Consider the following 14,384-nt stretch of genomic DNA (forward strand, 5'->3'; position numbering starts at 1 on the left):
ATACAGCTCCCCATTAATGGCTTGGACCCCTGCCACCCATATGGGAGACCCAAATAAAGTTCCTGGCTCCTGGTTTTGGCCTGGCCATTGCAGCTATCTGGGAAGCGAATGAGAAATATCTTTCTATACATCTCTCTCTCTGCCTCTCCCTCTAACGCTTTCAAATAAATAAATCTTCAAAAAATTTAAATATTAAGTCTGGTTAGTTAAAGGTTATCATATTCCTGGCTCCATCATAAGATGTACCTGTTCTCATCAGTAGTTTTCCCTTAACAGATTCTTAAGAATGAGTTATAGTTTTTAAATTTCTAAATCAATTATTTGCAAGTAAATGACTTCTGCAGCTGATCACAACATAACATCACCTTGAATTTAAATAGTAATCCTTCAATTTTATTAATTAAACAAAATCCTTGTAAGAAATATTTAGCCTAATGATTAAGATACCCATGACCCACAATGGAGTGCCTGGGTTCAAGTCCCAGCTCTACTTCCGATTCCAATTCCAGTTTTCTGCTAATGCAGACCCTGCAAGGCAGCAATGATGGCTCAAGTAATTGGGTTCCTGCCACTCACGTGGGAGACCTGGAGTGTGTTCCTGGCTCCCAGCCTAGGTCCCAGCCCAGTGACTGCCACTGTAGAGTTTTGGGGAGTGAACCAGTGGATGGGAACTCCTTTGTATTCTCTCTCCCTCTGTGTGTGTGTGTGTGTGTGTGTGTGCACGCATGCATGTCTGCCTCCCTATCTCTTTGCTTTCAAATAAGTTTTTAAAGTCATAATGAAAAAACTCAGACGTACCATTTTAATAATGCTCTTTTCTTCAAATGAGCTTGGAAAATCAGTCACCATCTCTTGTGCCAAAATTTCCACAGCTTTGGACTGCAAGCCATACTTCTTCACAAATTCTTCACTGGCCAAAATTGCTGCTGCAGCACCATCTGAAGTGGGACTACCAAGAAGGAAAAATAATGATTCCCACATGGTGTTACTTGAATCTTAGGACTTCAGATTAGAGGTTCTTTGTATATGAGAAGAAAGGCCCAGCATGCTTACTACCAATAACTGCTTGCTTTCTGCTATCTACAACTGAAAATTATAGATGCAGGGCAGGCATTTGGCATACTAAGATACCACTCTGGATGCCCACAAACTTTATCAGAATGCCTGGCTTGAGTCCTGGCTCCACTGCTTCCAATTCAGCTTCCTATGAATGTGCAGCCTGGGAGGCAGCAGATGATGGCTCAAATACTTGGGTCCCTTCTATCCTTGTGGGAGACCAAGACTGAGTTCTGGGATCCTGGCTTCAAACTGGCCTAGCCCTGCCTATTGTGGACTCTCGGGGAGTGAACCAATGGATGGAAGATCTCTCACTGTCTGTCTCTCTTGATACATGTTTTTCAAATAAAAGTTGGGGGGGGGGTTAATTGCATATACTTCCCATTTGTATTTGCATTCTGAACTCCAGCAATAATTGAAATGTTGTCAGTCACTGCTTTTCTCTAAGGATCTTACCTAAATAGTTCTTAGTGTAAAGAGTCCTGGATTTGCCTCCACAAATCGCATAAGGCACCTTCTGGTAACTTTCTAAGAAGTGAGTCCAAGAGGCTGGCGCCGCGGCTCACTAGGCTAATCCTCCGCCTAGCGGCGCCGGCACACCGGGTTCTAGTCCCGGTTGGGGCGCCGGATTCTGTCCCGGTTGCCCCTCTTCCAGGCCAGCTCTCTGCTGTGGCCAGGGAGTGCAGTGGAGGATGGCCCAGGTGCTTGGGCCCTGCACCCCATGGGAGACCAGGAGCCCCCAGAACTGAATCTTTTTAAGACAGATATTGTCAAGCTATTTGTAAGATGAACTATTAACATCATTAGAGCTATTATTTTTTCCTCATTTTACTTTTACTCTTAGCTACTGTTACAAAGTACAATTCCCTGTGTCAGACATATACAGCAGAGAAAATAAAATGCTCGAGGAAAAAAACCTTTGGACTCCACTGTTCTCCTAAGTCACAACAACCAAAAGTAAGTAGAAGTCAAATAAGGAAGTGAAACATACCACTTTCCCAGCAAGACAACAACCTGCATCCAGGCAGCAGGAAGTAAGGACACTCCACTGAAGTGACCCAGAGTGGGGACCACACCAGCAGGAGCTCTGTAAAGCTACACCCCAGAAACAGAGTCTAGTGTTTAACGACAGAGGGGAGGCCCGGGGGGAGCAGTGACTTCTATCAAATGGAAAAGTATGTTTTTCTTACCAGCATTGTAAGACAGTCAAAAAATCAAAAATTGGTCTAGATGACATCACTTCATCTAAACTGTATTCCTTTTGGAACTGGGAATACCTAAAACAGAAAGTTGCAGAATGTGAGGCAGCAATTATAACTTTTGTTGAAGATATCCTGGTGCAGTTAGAGAGAAAAGTATATGTAAATATTCTTTACACAACCCAAAGAGCTTCAATCTTTAAAAAAAAGATAAGCCATTTAAATTAAGTTAAAAAATCCTAACTTAGGGTAGACATTTGGCCTAGCAGCTAGGACACTCTCACCCCACATCAAAGTACCTGGGTTCAATTCCTGGCACCAGTTCCCAATTCCAGCATCCACCCAATGCAGACCCCGGGAGGCTCAAGTAATGGAGTTACTATCAGCCACGTGGGAGACCTGGATTATGTTTCTAGTTCTTGGCTTTGATACTGGGCCAGCCCTAGCCCTTATAGGTATTTAAGGAGTGAACCAGTGGATGGGAGCTCTCTCTCTCTCTCTCAAACAATAAATAAATAATTTTTAAAAAACACACATTCCCCTTATCACTGAAAAGAAGAAATTTATTTGGCTTCTCCAACAATATAATCAAATGGCTTCAAAACGGCTCTGGCAAAAAAGCAGCAGGGAGAGACATCATGAGAGTTTATACAAGCAAACTTCAACTCGTGAGGAAATCAATAAGCAATTCTTATTTTTAGAGGACAAAACTTACGTAACTTGGATCTACATATCAGTATCCATGTCTTCCCTTCTGAAGTTAACTGTGATCACTGACAACTTTCAAAAAGCACCTTATTGGGGCCACATTCTGGCTAGGTTCCAGGGATATAGACACAGTTTCTACCTTTAAGGAACTTGGTATAATTCCTTGGCAAAGAAATATACAACTCTAACATGCATAATACCATAAATTATAAATGCTATGATAGAAATATTACACAGCATGCTATGGGAACACACAAGACGTACATCAAATCCAGATACCAGAAGGGGTTTTCTCTATGAGGTTAAGAAGCCACTTAGGACACCTGCATCTCACACTGGAGTGCCTGGGTTGCAGTCCCAGCTCTGTTTCCAATTCCAGCTTCCCTGTCACCCACTGTGGGAGACCCAGATAGAGTTCCTGGCTCCTGGCTTCACCTGGCCCAGCCCTAGATGTTGCAGGCATTTGGGAAGTGAATCAGTGGATGGAAGAGCTTTCTCTCTCTGCCCATCACTTTCTGTCTCCATGTCTTTCAAATAAAATAAAACATTTTTTAAAAGAAAACATAAGTCTGGCATTGTGGTACAGCAGGTAAAGCCACCACCTGCAATGCTGATATCTTATATGGGCACCAGTTCCAGACCCAGCTGCTCTACTATTGATCCAGCTCCCTGCTAATGCACTTGAGAAAGCAAAAGAAGATAGTCCAAATGCAGGAGCCCCTGCACACACATAGGAGACCTGACTCCTGGCTTTGGTCTGGCCCAGCCCTGGCCATTGCATCCATTTGGAGAGTGAACCAGCAAATGGAAGATCTGTCTCTCTCTCTTTGTAACTCTGCCTTTCAAATAAATCTTAAAAGAAAGAAAACATAATCCTTAAAAAAATCTATTTTAAAGGGTCCCTAGAGGATTAAGTGCAAATGCACATAAAAATGCCTAACAGAGAGACATGGACTGGGAATTTAATAAAACTAGCCACTATTATGTCATTGCCAGGTTCCAGTTATGTGGCATCAACTCAATTCCCAATGGATGAATTTTATTCAGCAATCATTAAGTACAGCTGAGAGCTAGGTATTACACTAAGCACTAGGGATTCACATATTATTCATCTATAATGCATTTAATGTCATTTTACTTCAGATTTTTTATTTAAAAAAAAAAAAAAAAAACTGAGGCCCAAAGAAAAGAAGGCAGCTGGGGCTGGTGCTGTGGTGCAGTAGGTTAATCCTCCGCTTACAACGCCAGCATCCCATAAGGGCACCAGTTCTACTCCCAGCTACTCTCTTCTGATCCAGCTCTCTGCTATAGCCTGGGAAAGCAGTAGAAGATGGCCCAAGTGTTTGGGCCCCTGCACTCGTGTGGGAGACCCAGAAGAATCTCCTGGCTCCTGGCTTCAGATCAGCTCAGCTCTGGCCATTGCAGCCATTTGGGAAGTGAACCAGTGGATGGAAGACCTGTCTCTCAGTCTTTCCCTCTCACTGTCTATAACTCTACCTGTTAAATAAATAAATAAAAATATTAAAAAAAGAAAGAAAAGAAGGCAGCTGCTACACCAGGTGAGAAAGTAGAAACCAATTTTAGTTTTTCCTTTGAGAAACACAGACAAAGCTTCCACCCACTGGTACACTCTCCAAATGCCCACAATAGCTAAGGCCAGGCCAGTCCAAAGTTGGAAGTCAGGAACTAGTATGTGGTGGTGGGCACTATTCACCTGCTGCTTCCCAGGATGTATGTATCAGCAGAAGCTGGAATCCAGAGCAGAGCCAAGACTTGATCCCAGGTACTCCAACATAGGATAAAAGTGTTGCAAATGGCATCTTAACCATTACACCAAATGCCTACCCACAGCTTATTTTTTTAGAATATAAATAACCATGTTGTTCTTTTTTTTTTAATTATTTATTTATTTGAATGGCAGAGTTACAGAGAGGCAGAGGCAGAGGCAGAGGCAGAGGCAGAGAGAAAGAGGTCTTCCATCCACTGATTCACTCCCCAGATGGCTGCAATGGCCGGAGCTGTGCCAATCCAAAGCCAGGATCCAGGAACCTCTTCTGGGTCTCCCACACAAGTGAAAGTGCTCAAGGACCTGGGCCATCTTCCACTGCTTTCCCAGGCCATAGCAGAGAGCTAGATTGGAAGTGGAGCAGCCAGGACTTGAACCGGCACCTATATGGGATGCTGGCACTGCAGGCGGCGGCCTTACTTGCTACACCACAGTGCCAGCCCCAATAACCATGTTGCTAAGAGTTACAGCTAATGACACTAAAGTAATTAAAATGCATCCCAGTTACTAATATGCATTTTTTTTTGACAGGTAGAGTGGACAGTGAGAGAGAGACAGAGAGAAAGGTCTTCCTTTTGCCGTTGGTTCACCCTCCAATGGCCGCAGCAACCGGTGCATCACGCTGATCCGAAGCCAGGAGCCAGGTGCTTCTCCAGGTCTCCCATGCGGGTGCAGGGCCCAAGCACTTGGGCCATCCTCCACTGCACTCCTGGGCCATAGCAGAGAGCTGTCCTGGAAGAGGGGCAACCGGGACAGAATCCGGCGCCCCGACCGGGACTAGAACCCGGTGTGCTGGCGCCACAAGGCGGAGGATTAGCCTATTGAGCCATGGCGCCGGCCACTAATATGCATTTTAAAAAAGTTTTAATTGATCACAACAAAATTAGAGAAGTTCTGAAGAATGATTTAAAATGGTGGCTGTACTTCCAACTAAAATTATCACATTAGAGGGCTGGCATTGTGGTATAGCAGATAAACCTGGCACCTGAAATGCCAGCATCTCATGTGGGCACAGGTTAATGTTCCAGCTGCTCCACTTCTGATTCAGCTCTCTGTTAATGGTCTAGAAAAGGCAGTGAAAAATAACTCTAGTGGTTGGGCCCCTGCTACCCACATGGAAGACCTGGAAGAGGTTCCTGGCTTCAGTCTGGCCCTGGTCGTTTCAGCCATCTGGGGAGTGAACCAGTGGATGGAAGATCTCTGTCTCTGTCTCTTCTTCTAACTCTTTCAAATAAATAAAATCTTTTTAAAAAAATTATCACAATAAATTTCTATCATTACAGGTAAAAAGCATGATCAATCATATCTTTTAATACCATTCATTTATACTCTTTTTAAAGTCATTAAGCCTAAGTGATATTCTAAATATAAACAAGCCAAAATCTAGAACTGAAAGTAGTCAAAAGTTTACTTTTGATTTTTATAAGAAGAGTTTTTTAAGAAAAAATAACTATCTTCAAGGCCTTGTACTTTATTTTCAAGTATAAATATGCATATTACATAGTGAGATAACCAGACTTTTTATTATCTTATATCTCTGAAATACTTACGGGTTATTAACTGAATGCTTATGGTTTTTCCACCCAATTTTTGCAAAGTGTTCAATTTTCGTTCCTGTCGAGAAAGAAAACATATCTTAGTGGGTTAATGTTCTGTTTCTTATTAACAAATGTTGCAATGGCACTCAGTATTCTGCTAAATACTTCCATATTTTCCCAAGCATAGATATCAGCATTGAAGACTTCCACATTGATTTTGTAGTTAAATCCCAGTATATTTAATGAATTGAATCAACTAATGGGCACAGGAGATAAAAAAAAAAATAGTCCCACTGGACCACTGTGGTACAGTGGGTTAAGCCACTGCTTGGGATGCTCAGAGTGCCTGGGTTAGAGTCCTGCCTCCACTTAACCATTCTGCATCCTGCTAATGCACCTGAGGGGCAGCAGATGATGGCCCAAGTACTTGGGTTCTTGCCGCCCATGTGGGAGACCTGGGTGAAGTTCCTGGCTTTGGCCTGACTCAGCTCCAGCTGTTGTGAGCATTTGGGAGGTAAACCAGCAGATGGAAGATCTCTCTTTTTCTCTGTCACTCTGCCTTTATAATTCTATTTTTAAAGAATAAGAGAGAGGGAGGGTGGGAGAGGGGGGAGAGAGTGAGAGAGAGAGAAAGATCTTTCGTTCACTGGTTCACTCCCCAGAGATTGCCCCAGTGGCCAGTGTTGAGACAGGCCAAAGCAAGGAGCCAGGAGCTTCTTCGGAGTCTCTCACATGGGCCGTAGGAGCCCAGAGACTTGGGCCATCATCCACTGCTTCCCCAGGCCACTACCAGGGAGCTGGATAGGAAGTGGAGCAGCTGGAACTTGAACCAGCACCCATATGGGATGCTGGCATTGCAAGCAGTGGCTTTACCTGCTATGACACAATGCTAGTCCCAATAAATCTTTTTTTAAAAAAATAGTTCAAATTGGTCTAGTCTACTTAGTATAATTAGGGTCTAATTCCAAAAACCAGAAAATATAGTCTGGAACCACAACGTTGTTGCTGTTGTTCTAATTTGTTTGCAAGACACAAATAGAGAGAGAGAGCTCCCATACACTGGTTCACTCCTCAAATGCTCACGACAGCTAGGGCTGGGCCAGGACTTCTGTGTGGGTGGCAGGGACCCAAGTACTTGAGCCATCAACTGCTGCTTCTCAAGGTATGTGTTAGCAGGAAGCTGGACTAGGAAAAAAGCCTATTGAATCCACCATTCCAATTTGGTACACAGGCATCCCAAGTGGCATCTTAATTGCGAGGCCAAAATGCCCAGCCCACAGTGTAAGATTTAAGGCAAGAGAGTGCTGGCAGCCATTCTTCTATGAGTCTGCTGACCACTCCCCTCCTCAGCACCTCTGGACAGCACGGAGTTTGTAACTCATCGCCCAGGACTGATCAATACCTCAGTGATTCCCCCTCCTTATGATACGTTCGGCAGAAAAATTGTATCCTGACAACAAATATGTATGCTTTTCCAATCCCCTAACAGAAAATGGAAAAATATAATAGTGTCAAGAAAGCAGAAACAAATACACTAAATAGTACATTGAAAAAATTTCTTTTACTACTTCTAAGAGAACAGAATAGAATGGGCTTCGAATCCTCATCTGGAAGTAGAAAGGCCAAGAGAGGAAAACGCACACTCATGGGCGCTTGTCACGTCACATTAATGGAAGACAGACCACACAGTCACATACAGTCACATACAAAGCTCCCGTTTCTGTTTCATTTGTATCTTCACTGTCAAGAAGAATGATCTTCACAGCAGAAACATTCTACATGTAAGAGCAAATCTTACCCCGCTTCCAATCAAAGACAAGGTAGATTTCACCCTGGTGATCATAGTGTTAGGAGAAGGTCAATATGAGTTCAGTAAGAACAAAACAAACTGCTACGTTTAGTGACTGCATGGACAGTCAGATCAAAGGATACTCCCTACCTGGATATAAGCAAGACAATTAACTCGATTTTTCAGGAAATTTTTTGACACACTAAGAAAATACTGTAGCATCAGTTTTGTTTTTTCATTTTTATGTTTGTATTACTAAAAATATAAGGGTTCTCCTGTCAAATAAGTTGAGAGTTCTTTATTGTAATACATTTACAGTCTTCACTTGCTTGTGCGTTGTGACTGCTCAAAAGGAGATTAAATTTAGCTGCCCACTTATCTGACTCATGTTGAAGAACATCCTGTGAGCAGACTATCCCACTTATTGGGAAATAACAGGTATTGATTAATGCATCGCCCTAGAGAAAAGTCTCTAGCACTAACCCCTAGCTTCAGCCGCACCCTGGTTAATACTGCTACCAAAACTGGATTAGAAAATTAAAAGCACTCACACAAAACCTGAAGCTAGAGGGATTAGTATAATGTAGGATCTAAACAGATTTCAACACAGTTTATCAAGGAGTTGGATCAGAATATAAATGAAATGCCTCGTTCTGTTTTTGAACCTCCAAGTCAACCTGGAATAAGGAGCACAACTATGAAAACGACTTTAAGAGTCTGTGGAATACAAGCTGAACAAGATTTAACAACTTAGTGTGAGTACAAGAAAAGTTTTACAAGTGCTCATGATATAGCAATAATCAGGTGATGAGTCTTAAGTCCAAAGAAAACTACAGAAAAAAAGAGACTAAGCACAGGGTCAGGCTGGCTTCAACATCTGAAGGCCATAAGGTCAAAGAGGCTGGTTCTGTGTCAGAAGGCAGAAACAGGATCATGGCTGTAAACTTTATGAGAAGACATTGGAGTTCAACACAAAAAGCAACACTCTAACAGTCAGAATCACCCCAACACCGGGATTGGCAGCCTCAGTTATAGTACAAATGCTTTATTGTCTTTACTAGAAGATTAGTATTAAGCAGGATCCAATTAATCCAAAATATTCTGCCAGTCATTTGTTACTTTTTTTAAAAAAAGATTTATTTATTTATTTGAAAGGCAGAGTTACAGAGACTAAGAGAGGTAGAGACAGAAAGAGAGGTCTTCCATCCACTAATTCACTCCCCAGATGGCCGCAACGGCTGGAGCTGTGCTGATCCAAAGCCAGGTGCCAGGAGCCTCCTCCGGGTCTCCAACACAGGTGGAGTGCAGGTGCCCAAGGACTTGGGTTCTCTTCTACTGCTTTCCCATGCCATAGCAGGGAGCTGGATCAGAAGTGGAGCAGCCAGGACTTGAACTGGTGCCCATACGGGATGCTGGCACTGCAGGTGGTGGCTTTAACTGGTTAAGCCACAGCACCGGCCCTGTCACATGTTTCTTTTTTCTCTTTTTTTTTTTTTGGACAGGCAGAGTGGACAGTGAGAGAGAGAGAGACAGAGAAAAAGGTCTTCCTTTTTCCGTTCGTTTACCCCCCAGTGGCCGCTGCGGGCAGCGCACCACACTGATCCGAAGCCAGGAGCCAGGTGCTTTTCCTGGTCTCCCATGCGGGTCAGGGCCCAAGCACTTGGGCCATCCTCCACTGCACTCCTGGGCCACAGCAGAGAGCTGGACTGGAAGAGGAGCAACAGGGACAGAATCCGGCACCCCAACCGGGACTAGAACCCGGTGTGCCAGCGCCGCAGGCAGAGGATTAGCCTATTGAGCCGCAGCGCTGGCCCCTGTCACATGTTTCTTAATCATGAGCACTGATGAAGCCCTGGCTGACTACTGATTCTAAACTGTCAATTAAAATTTTTTGGCTGTTCAAAAGATATGCTTAGTATAAAAGGATTTTAATCTCCCTGAATCAATTATGAAGCCATAAAATCTGATTTTTCAAATTACTTAAGCTACTACAAACTTTCTTACATATTTGTTTCTATGGCAATTCACAAACAACAATTTCAAATGAAAAATTCTGTAACGCATTTAGAAATGTGTTGGATGGCCAGCATTGTGGTACAGCAGGTTGAGCCACAGCTTACAATGCTAGCATCCCATACCAGAGCACTGGTTAGCATTCCAGCTGCTCCACTCCAGATCCAGCTCCTTGATAATGTATCTACGAAGGCAAGAGAAGATGACCCAAGTACTTGGGTTCCTGCCACTTGTGGGAGACCAGAATGGAGTTTCCTGGCTCCTGGCTTTGGCCCAGCCCAGATCTGGCTGTTGGCGGCCATCTGGGGAGTAAAGCAGCAAATGGAAGATCACTTTCTCTCTGTGTCTCTCCATCTGCCTCTGTCACTCTGTTTTTCAAATATTTAAATCTTTTTTCAAAAATCTGTTAGATGAAGAGTAACAGTTCAACTAAAGTAGCATGGGCTGCATATATGTGTCTCATCTCAGAGTACCTGGGTTTGATACCCAGAGCTAGCTCTTCCCCTGACTCCAGGCACTGGGTGCGGGAGGTTAACAGGTGATGGCTCCAGCAGCTGGGTTCCTGCCACCACATATAAGACCTCGACTGATTTCCCAGTTCCTGGTGTTTAGCTAAGGCCTACTCCCTGCCATTGCAGGCATGCGGGGTGTGAACCACAGATGGCAGCTCTTTCTGTCTGCCTATCTGTGTGTGTGTGTGTCTGTGTAAGAAATAAAGCAAAATAAAATAGATTTATATTGTGAATTTTGCACAAGAAAACTAAGTATTCTGAGTAATGTAAAATATAGAGGAGAGAAAATATAGAAGCTTTAATCATATCGGCAACAGGATTTCCAGGTAGCTGAGAATAATGGAAGCGACCTAAATCTATGTCTCTCCATATCCTCCAAAATAAAACAAAATAACAAGAAAAAATAAAACAGCATAAAACCACACTCTCAGCACAACTAGAAAACAGAAAATCAAAACTTAACAGTATCTGTAAGTTTTCAAAAAATAAAATACCGGGTCCAAGCCAACTATTAATTGCTCGTGCTCTTGCTATGAATCTTTACAAAAACAAGGACAGCATGAAGAAAAACTGCAGAGAGAAGAGGGGTGCTACTACCAGGCCTATAACTGCTCCAAAATTACCACCAGGAAGAAAAAGGCTCCCTCCTCAGGTATGACAATGCTAAGAAAACATTCCTGCAGATCAAAGCATGACCGCAGGGCAGGGTCTGAAGAGTACAGGAGATTCCAGGTGGCAATCTTTTAAAGGCATACACTGGGGCTGGAGTTTGGTGTGCACTGGAGACACCACTTGGGGACACCTGCACCTGCCTCATCCCGGTCCCAGTTCTTCCATTTCTGATCCAGCTTTCCATTAATACACATCCTGGGTGAGAGCAGATGATGGCTCATGCCACTCACACGGCAACTATGGATGGAGGTCCTAGGACCTGGCTTTAGCCCAGTCCTGGCTATTGAGGGCATTTAAGAGTGAACCAGGGGGGCCGGCGCCGCGGCTCACTAGGCTAATCCTCCACCTAGCGGCGCCGGCACACCAGGTTCTAGTCCCGGTCGGGGCGCCAGATTCTGTCCCGGTTGCCCCTCTTCCAGGCCAGCCCTCTGCTGTGGCCAGGGAGTGCAGTGGAGGATGGCCCAAGTGCTTGGGCCCTGCACCCCATGGGAGACCAGGAAAAGCACCTGGCTCCTGGCTCCTGCCATCGGATCAGTGTGGTGCGCCGGCCGCAGCGCGCCAGCCGCGGCGGCCATTGGAGAGTGAACCAACGGCAAAGGAAGACCTTTCTCTCTGTCTCTCTCTCTCACTGTCCGCTCTGCCTGTCAAAAAAAAAAAAAAAAAAAAAAAGAGTGAACCAGGGGGCCAGCACTGTGGCATAGCAGGTAAAGCCACCAGCTCCAGTGCCAGCATTCCATATAGGTACCCATTCAAGTCCCAGCTGCTCCATTTCCAATCTGGTTCCTTGCTAATGTGCCTGCGAATGTGCTAATAAGCAGCAGAGATGGTCCAAGTGTTTGGGCCCCTGCACCCATATGGGAGACCTGGAAGAAGCTCCTAGCTCCTGGCATCAGATCAGCACAGCTCCAGCCATTGTGGCCATTTGGGAAGTAAACCAGCAGATGGAAGACCTCCCTCTCTCTGCCTCTGCTTCTCTGTAAATCTGTCTTTCAAATAAATAAATAAATAAGATTTATTTATAAAGAGTAAGCCAGAAGATGAGAGATATCTGTATGTGTGTGACTGTGTATATGTATCAAACTTTCTATCTCTGCCTTTTAATCTCATAAAGGCACCAGCTCATGTCCCAACTGCTCCACTTCTGATAAAGCTCCCCGCTAATGAGCCTGGGAAAGCAGTGGAAGATGACCCAAGTCCTTGGCCTCTGCACCAACATGGGAGACATGAATGGAGTTCCCAATTCATGGCATTGGTCTGGCCTAGCCAAGTCAGTTGAAGTAATTTGGGGAGTGAACTAGCAGATGGAATCTCTCTGTCTCTCCCTTCCTCTCTCTAACTGTGCCTTTCAAATAAATAAATAAATCTTTAACACACACACACACACACACACACACAACACTACAGGGGCTGGTATTATGCAGCAGATTAAGCCACCACTTGTAACACCAGCATCCCATATCAGAGCACCAGTTAGAGTCTCAGCTGCCTCACTTCTGATCCAGCTCCTTGCTTATATGCCTGGGAAGGCTGCAGCAGGTGGCCCAAGTCATTAGGAGACACATGAGAGATGTGGATGGAGTTCTTGGCTCTTGGCTCCTAGGCCCTGCAGTTGCAACCATTTGCAGAATGAACTAGCAGATGGAAAATCTGTCTTTCCCCTCTCTGTCACTCTACCTTACAAATAAATAAAATAAATCTTAAAAAAAAAAAAAAAAAAAAACACTATAGTGGAAGATGGCCCAAGCCCAGGAGCCCCTGCACCCACATGAGAGACCCGGAAGAAGATCCTGGCTCCTGGCTTTGGATCGGCTCAGCTCTGCCTGTTGCGGCTGTTTGGGGAGTGAACCAGCAGATGGAAGACTTTTTTCTCTGCCTCTCCCTCTGTCTGTAACTCTACATCTCAAATAAATATTTATATATACAATTTTTTAAACTACAGAAATAGTTTACTACACAGAAGAAGCCACTCTAGAACAACAATCCTCTCACATCTACAAACAGCATGCACACATCACAATGCAATGCAAGAAGTTTCTAATAAAACAAACTAGAAGTCCACTTGGAATCTACCAGGGATCATAATGCACAGTGAACCTTGCCCAGATCCCAACCCATTTATATGTTCAATTAGGCACCAACTCCTATTCAATACAAGCGGCTGCTGAACTGGGGTGGGAGGTTCTCCTCACGGCACATGGGGCTGCCTGCATTCACCTCTGAAATGCACTCTCTCTCTTTAAATAAATCCTGCTCCCCTTCTTGCACTTTATCTATGTCTCTACTATGAATTATTCTCATATGCAGAGACAAAAAAAGGAAATTCCCAAGATTAAAAACAGGCAGTGCTCTTCCATATGACCCCACCATTGCTCCGTAAAGAATTCTTTCCTTCCTGATTACATCCTGGCTGTCAAACCTGGGGTACTTCCCTACAAAGAATAGGAATGCTGAACTTTCTGATGTATCTTTCTTATTTCATGGTAAATGAGGCACTAGTTCAGAATCACAAAACAGGAAAAAAAAAATCCTACTTGCACTATCCCAGGCTTTATATAACTAGCTAATAGGATAGGTCCATTGCTAGCCATCAGTCAAAGAACTGAGATGGACAAAACATGAGACACCATGGAATGAAAGATGATGATGGAGGGCTGGCACTGTGGCACAGTGGGTTAAAGCCACAGCCGGCAGCACTGGCATCCCATATGGGCACCAATTCAAGTCCTGGCTGCCCTACTTCCAATCTAGCTCCCTGCTAATGTGCCTGGGAAAGCAGTGGAAGATGGCCCAAGTGGGAGACCCAGAAGACACTCCTAGCTTCTGGCTTTGGCCTGGCTCACCTGGTCGTAGAGCTCATTTGGGGAGTGAAGCACATGGAAGACCTTTCTCTGTCTCTCCTTCTCTCTAACTCTGCCTTTCAAATAAATATATCGTTAAAAGAAAGATGGACTCAGGGCTGGCACTGTGGCACAGTGGGTTAACACCTTGGCCTGAAGTGCCAGCATCCCATATGAGCAGCGATTCAAGTCCCAGCTGCTCCAATTCCCATCCAACTCTCTGCTATGGCCTGGGAAAGCAGTAGAAGATGGCCCAAGTCCTTGGGCCCCGGCA

The 14,384-nt window shown here is 44.4% G+C and overlaps 1 protein-coding gene across 1 annotated transcript in view; it reads right to left on the reverse strand.

Annotated features, from left to right (window-relative positions):
* SCP2 (sterol carrier protein 2) overlaps positions 1-14,384 on the reverse strand; it is a 100,384-nt gene that overhangs the window by 67,708 nt on the left and 18,292 nt on the right. Inside the window, 3 exon segments of the mRNA NM_001082035.1 lie at positions 799-949; positions 2,247-2,333; positions 6,300-6,363. Coding sequence (NP_001075504.1) covers positions 799-949; positions 2,247-2,333; positions 6,300-6,363 — 302 coding nt within the window.

This window comes from Oryctolagus cuniculus, chromosome 7, assembly GCF_964237555.1.
Source record: "Oryctolagus cuniculus chromosome 7, mOryCun1.1, whole genome shotgun sequence".
NCBI classification, from domain to species: Eukaryota; Metazoa; Chordata; class Mammalia; order Lagomorpha; family Leporidae; genus Oryctolagus; species Oryctolagus cuniculus.